This window comes from Neltuma alba, unplaced genomic scaffold (assembly GCF_004799145.2).
Source record: "Neltuma alba isolate B1F8T4 unplaced genomic scaffold, ASM479914v2 tig00011543_pilon, whole genome shotgun sequence".
NCBI lineage: Eukaryota > Viridiplantae > Streptophyta > Magnoliopsida > Fabales > Fabaceae > Neltuma > Neltuma alba.
The window spans coordinates 789,720-800,009 of NW_021636205.1; the positions used below are offsets into that span (position 1 = coordinate 789,720).

Here is a 10,290-nt window from a genome sequence, read left to right on the forward strand (position 1 = left end):
GCTAATGTTAGTATAATGTTCCTATTGTAATATTTAATTTGATTTAATTTTAAATATGATATATTTTGATAAGGGTATTTTAATCATTTAGAGATTTACTCATTTTATTTTTTCTCTATTTTCCCTTGTCTATCGAAACAAAAGGGATGATAACATCTTCTCTCTATTTTCTCTCTTTTCATTTTCTTTCCTCTCAATTTTTTTTTCTATCCAAGTAGAGCATCAATGTGACTTAGTTTCTTTCAACTGTTTTACATATTAATACCTATAATTAAAAAAGAAACTGATTAGTTGTCCATAACTTAACACACATGGCATTAATTTTGAGCAACGCTATTAAAGAATGATTACAAACATATGAAACTATGAAACTGCCTAAGTCAATTAATCCATGTGCATGCACAACGATAACCTTAGACCCACATTGCCTTGTGTAAAAGGCCAAGAATATTGATCAATTCACAATACGTAGTACCTATTCCCTCCATTTTTTTTATAAGAAGTAATTAATAAAATCATATTGATAAAAAAATTAGTTAAAATTAGTTAGAGCCAATAAACATGTGAAAACTGTAACTATTTCTCAAAAAATACCCTTATTTATAAAGATAAGAGAGTATAAGAGAAAGAATAAAAAAAATTATTAAAATAAAGAGGATTATAAAAAGGAGAGGATGTGTGGTAGACAAATGTTTTAGGGCATTGTGATAATAAATGTATAATTAACAAAGAAAATTTAAAATATCTTCTAAATATCTATTATAAATTTATAATTATAGAAATAAGTCGTAGTTGTTTCTTGCCAAAAAAAAAAACTTAGGGAGTATTGATCTATCAATCAATAATATGTGTGGATATATACCTCCACAAATAGAGTGCAATCTAGTGATACGTTTCTTTTTACACAAAAAAATTTAAAGTGTCTTATAACTGGTAAAAATATGATAAAAGCTCTATGAAAACAAAAGTGAGCAATTTTTAAAGCCCAACTCAAGAAATTCATTTAACTTCAAGGACAACACGCAAGAAAGGATCATAGTCAATTCACGCACACACTTTAACTTGGATATAAAGCGCACAAATCTTTTTTCTTTTTTGATAAATTGACAAAAATAATGCTGAAGCCCAATCCATGGAATACATCTGCAAATTATATGTTTCTTTGATGGTCCTAGGATGTTTCGCAGTACTTTTGAGATCATTTGTATTCAGCTACTTCCCCTCCTAAATATAAGATCTTATATTTAGAACTAAAAGTAGTATATATATGTTTGGATAAGCCATTACAGACACAAGTTTGGGTAATTAATTTAAATTTTTAATAATAAATTTTATTACAATAGTTAATTTTAATTACTTTTCTGATCCTTATTATAAGCTACAAACAACAAAATTGCGGAAAACGAATAATTAGTTTAAATTAGTTAAAAGTAATGAATAGGTTAGAAATATAATTTTATTTTCAAATATGTCCTTATAATAAATAAGAAAAAAGTTAAAAGAGAATGTGTGGGAAAATGTGATAAGACTCATAAGAGAGATTATGACAATGAAGGAGAATAAATAATTAATGGAAAAAATTTTAAAAAAATATATTAAATGTTAAGACAAACACTAAATTGAAGCTTTTAAAATGAAATATACCCTTTTTCAAATTTAAAACTTATAAATAAGACGGGAAGGAATAATAAAAAAGGACCTACTGCACCAAGAAAATGTCCTGATATTTTGTAATAACTTTTAATGGAATTATTTTTTTTAAATGCAATTGGCAAGGGGTTTAGCCAACTTAACCAGTAATCTCATGTCCAAGGAGCTATCAGAAAAAAAAAGAATGCAATTAACGAACTTTAAAGAAAAGACGTCCTAAAGTGTGATGAGCTTCAAATAGGACCATCGAGAGTCGGAAAGAAGACTTTGTTCAATTTATTTGAGATTACGGGACCTCCCCCTACATTGATGATCCCGCCACAATGACTAGCCAATAGAGAAAATGCTGAGAAAATTAAGCAAATAATTAAAGATAGTTTGAAAGAAAACTTTATATAAAGTCGTTTTTAGTCATTTTTATAATCAAACCGATTTGGCCAACTCGAGCAAACATATTTTTTAGTGACTGTGGGGATTTACCAAAATATGAGACCAATTAACTGTTACTTGACGGTGGCTACAACTCTATCTTCTTACCAATTTTACTCATCTCAATCTTGGAGCTGCATGACCACCACATTCATCAGCCAGAATCCATGACTTATCAATCCATCTCTCTGGAAGGAATATAATTACATGTATTTATTTATTTTTAAATATAAAACATCTGAATTGGAATCATATGTCCCCGTTTTTTTGCGTTTTAAGTAAGCAAATGTTACAGGAAATAGGAGCATATGATGCTCCCTCTAATTAAATGTTTTTTTATAAGAGTTTAAAATTTGAATTAATTTGCTCTTTTTTATAAGGTCTCGTTTAAAATTGTCCAATCATTAAATATATCTCAAACATGTGAGAAAAATACACTTTAATAAAGCAAGAGATAAAAAATAATTCAAAAAAGTTTCCGAAAATAAAGGTTGGCTCCATCATTCTTGGCCTATAACTTATAAGATTATATATTCAAATCTCATTAGGTGATATAAGAATCTTGTTAATAAATACTCATCTAGTTCTTAATATAAAACTTAATTAACTAATTTAAGTAAATTAAGAATGTTAGTTAAAGTAGTTAGTATGATATGTTTTTTCTAAAATATTCTAATCATCTTCTTTAATTCTCTCCGTCTCTCTCCTATGTGATTATTGTTGAGGAAACATCAATAGGGTTAATTTAGGAAAAAATTAATAAACATGTGAAATAAATCTTATATATAGGACAAACATCAACTCTCAAATTAGATTCTACGTTAAGAAATGAATGAGTAATATATAAGTATTTGTATAAACATTCTTTAAATATAAAGGCATATGTGAGCTCAAAGACTTAACTCACCTAATCTTGTTAATTTAAAAAAAAAACTCTAAAACAAATTTTCACAAGGGCTCATAATATAGTACTTAGTGGGTGGCGGCCATCAAAAAAGCGTGCTTCAATGAAGAAAGAGCAAAAAGAGAATTAAAACTTTAAAAAAAACAGCAATTCTTTTCAGGGGCCCATAATATAGGAGTTGGAATTATTTTATTGGTTAGGGCATATAAAAAATGTAAGCTTTGCTGTATCTGTAACTCCACCGTGTTGCCCAGTCATGACGGAAAAGGAAAAATCATTAATATTTTCATGGATTATGTCACGAAGACAAACAGTAATTGTCATCTTATAGGCATATAAATGGGTGTCATTGGCCACAATATCTTCACACATGCAACCATATCTTCAGAGATCATGGATACCTTATTCTTCCCCTCTATTGCTAATGCTTTGCTGCTATGCTCTCTGATAATATTCGCAACCATGCTCTCCCAAGACATGTGCAGCAGCTTGAGCGCTCAATGCAATGAAAGAGACCGTCATCTTCTCCTAAACTTCAAACACACTGCTTCTGATCCATACGCCATCCTCTCTACTTGGTCTGATGAACGAGATTGCTGTCAGTGGGAAGGAATTCAGTGTGACAACACCACCGGTAGAGTGATCATGCTTAACCTCCCATGTTCTCCACAACCCAGTGCTACTGATTGTGATGAAGAGGACGAAAGCCAGTGTCTTACAGGTGATCTCCACCTATCTTTGCTTCAGCTTGAGTTTCTAAATTACTTGGATTTGAGAAATCATGACTTCCATGCTATTATCCAAAATGATAGTGTGGATATCTCAAACTCTACCAACATATCTGCGTTTGAATGCCAAAATTCTTCTAATCTTCATTATCTAGATTTATCCTATAATGAAGATCTTCACTTTGATAGTCTTCATTGGCTTTCTTGTGTTCCCGCCTTGAAATATCTTAACTTTTGTGGCATTAATCTTCAAGGGAGAGTTGATTGGCACCAATTAGCAACTCTTGTTCCTTTCCTTACTGAGTTGCGCTTTGATAGTTGTCAGCTTTCAAATATTAGTGCATCTATCCACTATGTCAATTTTACTTCGCTTGAATTTCTTGGCCTCGCTCATAATGCTTTTAGCTCTGAATTCTTTCCAGATTGGTTTGGCCAACTTGAACATCTACAGTTTGTTGATGTTAGTGAAAATTCCTTCTCTGGTCCAATTCCAGATTGGTTAGGCCAACTTGAACATCTACACTTTCTTGATGTTAGTGCAAATTCCTTTTCTGGTCGACTTCCAGATTCCTTAGGCCAACTTGAACATCTACACTTTCTTGATGTTAGTGCAAATTCCTTTTCTGGTCCACTTCCAGATTCCTTAGGCCAACTTAAACACCTACAGTTTCTTGATTTTAGTGAAAATTCCTTTACTGGTCCAATCCCTTCAACTTTGAGAGATATCTCATCCTTGATTTACTTGGATGTTAGTTCAAATTACTTAAATGGAAGTCTACCAGAAACTATTGGACAACTCTTCAACTTGAAGGCATTATATTTTGATGATAACCAATTGACAGGGTATGTGTCTGAAAATTTTTTTGCCAACCTCTCAAATTTGAATTATCTTTCCATGGGATCACCTGGTTTAATCTTTGACTTCAATCCTGTATGGGTTCCTCCTTTTCAGCTTGAAGAGGTTTATTTGGATCACATGGTGGGCTCTAAACTTCCCCCATGGATATATACACAAATGTCTCTTTCCAGACTAGTAATTAAATACTCAACAATTTCATTTGAGCCTCAAGACAAGTTTTGGGACTTTGTAGCACGAGTGCCATACATACAATTACAACATAACACAATTCATGGGGAGATCTCTAGCGTGTTACTAAACTCTACCATCATAAATCTGGGTTCAAATAAAATCAAAGGCAACCTCCCTCGATTGTCACCAAATGTTGCGATGTTCAATGTGTCACATAACTCTTTCCAAGGGCCTATCGCTCCATTATTGTGTCAAAAAATGAATGGGACGAGCCAATTAAAGTATGTGGACATGTCTTTTAATCTTTTATCTGGAGGGTTTACAAATTGTTGGATGCAATGTAAATCATTGGTTTTTGTGAGGCTAGATGGCAACAATCTAACAGGCACAATCCCCCATTCAATTGGTTTGTTGTCTAACCTTGTGGTTTTGCATCTCAACAAAAATAATTTATTTGGAGAGATACCTTTGTCGCTGGTAAATTGCAGGAAGTTGCAGATCCTTGATGTAGGAGAAAATAAATTATCTGGATTCTTAATGAATTGGATGGCACAAAATGCAAAGATTCTTCGACTAAGATCCAATCAACTAAGTGGAAATATACCACCCCAAATATGCCAATTGGCTTCCCTTAGAATATTGGATTTTGCAGACAACAAAATATCAGGTTCATTACCTATTTGTATACAAAATCTCACAGCTATGGCTTTCCCTAATTCTTTAGATAATAGGGTTTATGGAGTTTGCATTAAAACTCCAGGATTTTTGAGTCATATCAGTGACAATGTTATGGTGCATATAAAAGGCCAAGGATTGAGTTATGAAAACAACTTGAAGTTTTTGCATGCTATTGATCTATCAAGTAATAATATCTCTGGATCAATACCTCCAGAAATATTTAGCCTCACTGGATTAGAATCTTTGAACTTATCTCATAATCAACTTGAGGGAAACATACCAAATGAGATTAGCAACTTGAACAATTTGGAGTCTCTTGATCTCTCAAGAAATCAACTTTCCGGTGAAATTCCTCAAAGCATGGATAAATTGTCTTTTTTGGAAATCTTGAACCTCTCCTTCAACAATTTCACTGGAAAGATCCCATCAGGAACTCAACTTCAAAGGTCCGATGCACAAAGCTATATTGGGAATCCTAAACTTTGTGGTGCTCCGCTTCCAAAGAACTGCATACACGAACAAGACGTGGAACACATTGAAGGAAATGACAATGAAGAAGATGAATTTCTATCTTCCTTCTACATTGGGTTGGGAGTTGGGTTTGCCACAGCCTTTTGGGGAGTTTATGTTGCCATTTTCTTCCACAGGAACTTCAGGCATTGTTACTTCAGATTCCTATATCACATCAGAGACAAAATTTATGTCATAATGGTTCTCAGGATGAACCGTTTCCGTTGAAGACCCTGCTGGCATTGTGGTAAGTGAAACAAACTTGTGATGTAAGTTTTGACTAAGTCTTTTAAATGTTATATATTTCCCTTTTCTTATAGTATGCTAAAACTATATAGATCTTTTATTCTAATCACAAATAACTATGACAAGAAGACATGCTTTGGTCATATATTATGCAGGTTGTTGCTATGCGTGTTCAGTAAGTCAGCTCATCAAGTCATTTAGACTGAACATTGCAAGGGAGGGCGAAGTGAAGCTATTGATGAATGCATATTACAAGTGGAGTGAAGCTTTTAGTTTGTTGCGTTACTTTGAGGCCGTGTACTACTACTATAGTTCCATTTTCTGCATAAATAAATTTGTATCTGTAATAAGCATGTGTCCTTACATAACGAGGAAATTAGTTCAGAAATAGACCTCTTATATTGACTTGACAGGCAATTTGGGATGGCCAGCGCTGCCATCATACTCCTATTCCCTGTAACCTTTGCGTGCTTGATTAAAACCAATAAAAAGGGACATATGATTCCAATTCAGATGTTTTATATTTAAAAAATAGAGAAATACACGTAATTATATTCCTTTCAAACAGATGGATTTGATAAGTCACAGAGACGTTGCTCAGGCTGATGCGAATTTTGTGGTTGTGCGCTCTAAGATTGAGATGAGTAAATTGGTGAGAAGGAATGATCCTCTTTGTCAGGACGATTGAGTTGTAGTCACCGTCAACCAACAGTTGGTCTAATGTTTTGGTAAATCCCCACAATCACAGAAAATTATTGAACTCTTAATTAGAAAAATGATGATGATGATTACTAACAACTGATATAGGGATGGATTTTTCTGTTTTTAAAAAGTCTGTTGCTAAATTCGCCTTTAGTTTGGCAAATTTCAGATAAAGTTATCTGAACCTTTGTCAAATTAGTTTGAGACAGGTCCAGAGAATTTTTCTCGTTCCTTTCTTTCTGATGAAGCTTGAGATGAATTGAGCAGAAAATTCTCTCTCCACAACCGTAGTTTCTAATAAGTTTTCTTAGTTTTATTCCAAGCCCAATAATTAATGTTCTCGATTTTGCGAGAAAAAACTGCGAGTGAAAACATTGTTAATGCACTGCTTGTTAGTTAAAAGATGATAAAAGATGCGTCCAAACAAGCTTATAATACAGATATTTTTCTTAATATTTAAAAGTAAACGTGCAGATCATAATAATACCTTCCGCAGAGATAGAGATAGTAAGATTCACATGGACGTTAATAAGAATCCAGTCTGAAACCCCACACTGCACAACCAACTGGCACAAGAACCCAATAATGCATATTATTTGAAAGTAAATCCTAACCTTCTATAACACCCACCTGAGTTTTATATCATAGTGGTCCTCAAGATGAACATTACTTCGTTTCCGCTGAAAACCTTATTGGTAAATTGTAGTAAGTGAACAAACTTCTGGTTTAATTATATTTTTACTAAGCTTTTTTTTTTTTTAACTTTGAAAATTTAATATATATAAATATACACACACATATAAATATGTATTTCCCTTTGACAGAAGACGCTGCTGCTGGTGAAGTGTAGTTTTTACTTCGTTAATCCAAACAAGAGCATGTGTAGCTAAGGGAATTTGCACATTCCATGATATCTCTGGATCAATACCTCCAGAAATATTTAGATTGGCTGGATTACAATCTTTGAACTTATCTCATAATCAACTTGAGGGAAACATAACAAATGAGGTCAGCAACTGGAATAATTTGGAGTCTCTTGATCTCTCAAGCAATCAACTTTTGGGTGAAATTCGTCAAAGCATGGCTAAGTTATCTTTTCTGGGAACCTTGAACCCCTACTCCTTCAACAATTCCTGGGAAGATCCTATCAGGAACTCAACTTCAAGGGTCTCATGCACAAAGCTATAATGGGAATTCTGAATTATGTGGAGCTCCACTTTCAAAGAACTGCACAGACAAACAAGACGTGGATTCCCTTGAAATAAATGACAGTGAAGAAGAAGAATTTCTATCTTCCTCCTACATTGGGTTGGGAGTTGAGTTTGCCACAGCCTTTTGGGGAGTTTGTGTTGATATTTTCTTCAACAGAAATTTCAGGCATGCTTACTTCAGATTCCTCTATCACATCAGAGACAAACTTTATGTCATATTGGTCCTTAGGATGAACGGTCTCTGTCGTTGAAGACCTAGTGGGCATCGTGGTGAGTAAAACAAACCTCTTACTTCTCTAGTATAACCCTAGGAGTTAGTTAGAAAGTTCTTTTGGTTTAAGAGTTTAATTTATTTTATCTCTCATATTTATCATTTTTTGTCTAAATTTATTTATTTAACTTATAAACTGATATGTATTCTAATATTACATTTATTCTAATTAAATAATTTATTTAGGTTTTTTAATCTACTCAAATTAGTTAAGTCACTCATACATTAAGCATTATAGAAGTTTTTAGTTACTTTAAAGCCGTGTAATATATATAGATATATATTTATAGAGAGAGAGTACTATTTTCTGCATACAACTTGAATCCTTAAGAAGTACTAGTATGTCTGTATAACTAAAGACGAAATTAAAATATTTCTTTTTAATAAACAATAGGAAATGGCCTAAAGTTTTTATATTGACTTGAAAGGGAATTTTGGATCGCAAGCGCTGCGATCAAATCCTATTATTCCCCGTAACCTTTGGTTATTTGTTTTTTGTTTTTTAAAGGGACATATGATTCCAATTCACATGTTATTTATATTTAAAAAGTAAATAAATGCATATAATTCCTTCAAGAGAAGTACTCCCTCCCGTCCACAATATAAGTCAATTTAACTAATTCGACAATATCAAAAAATGGTAGTTAACTTATTAGATATATTCCAAATTAAATTGCTTATAAAAAAAATATTCCAAATCAAATTTGTTAGATATATTCCAAATTAAAATTTTTTTGTAACTTTACCCATATCGAATGATGTTGTGAACGAGATAAAAAACAAAAAGAATTACTAATACATTTGAGCATTAATTGCAGGGATAGAACTAACAAATAAACATTAATTATTCTCCAAATGATTTATATTTTAGATAAAGCCATTTTTCTAGAAGCGATCTATATTATGGACAATAAGAGTAGTTGATACTATCTTCGGTCCTTGATATAAAACATAGTTAATTAATTTGGATAAATTAAAAATATTAATTAAGTTAGTTATTTATAATAAATATGTGTTGTCTTTCCTAAAATACCTTTGCTAATCATGTATATTAACTAAAACTACCATTTGATAGAATCTTTAATATGTGTAATTACTATAAGGGCTATTTTGAAAATAATGGATAAATATGAGAGATAAAATGGATTGGGATCTTATATTTAAGACTAAATTAAAAGTTAAACTAGCTATTATATTAAGGACTGGATGTAGCAAGTCACAAGGATGCTAAGCAATGGAGGTGAGTCAACGATGACAAATTTCCTGAAGCTGAAGGAATAGGACAAGAAAATAAATTTTCGCTAACATCAACTTCTTGTAGATGTTCAAATTGGCCTAACCATTCTGGAATTACTCTGGAGAGTTTTTGTGCTTTAAATACAACTTAATTTTCGAAGGTTTAATAATCTCTCCGGGAACTAGTCTTGAAAATTAGTATAACTCAAGTCAACATATGTGAGATTAGTAAGATTGAATAGCCAATAAGGTAAGAGAGAGCTAAAACCGTAATTTATAATTAAGGCTAATGAATTCAAGTGCAGTAAGATTGACACTTTGGAGAGAGGGATTGGTGTTTCTAAGTTGACAACCATCAAAGTATATATAACTCCCTGACTGAACCACCAACTCTCCAATGCGTCAATCTTACTTCACTTGAATTCATTAGCCCTACAAATAACGGTTTTAGCTCTCTCTTACCTTATTGGCTATTCAATCTTACGAATCTCACTTACGTTGACTTGAGCTATACTAATTTTCAAGACCAGTTCCCAGAGAGATTATTAAACCTTCAAAATTGCGGAACTTTTATTTGAAGCACAAAAAACTCAGCAGATCATCAATTCCAGATTGGTTACGCCAAATTGAACATCTACAACAAGTTGTGATGGTGAAAATCTATTTTCTGGTCCTATTCCTTCAACTTTGGGAAA

At 32.5% G+C, this 10,290-nt stretch overlaps 1 protein-coding gene across 1 annotated transcript; it reads left to right on the forward strand.

Moving 5' to 3' along the window:
- The first annotated feature begins 3,322 nt into the window (after positions 1 to 3,322).
- On the forward strand, positions 3,323 to 6,157 carry LOC114714816 (receptor-like protein EIX2). The gene has a single exon (XM_028899586.1). It carries the CDS (start codon positions 3,323 to 3,325, stop codon positions 6,155 to 6,157), a length of 2,835 nt encoding a protein of 944 aa, XP_028755419.1.
- The last annotated feature ends 4,133 nt before the right edge of the window (positions 6,158 to 10,290 follow it).

Excerpts from the sequence above, each read along its gene's own strand:
- LOC114714816 (XM_028899586.1), top strand. The coding sequence starts at position 3,323 with ATGGGTGTCATTGGCCACAATATCTTCACACATGCAACCATATCTTCA.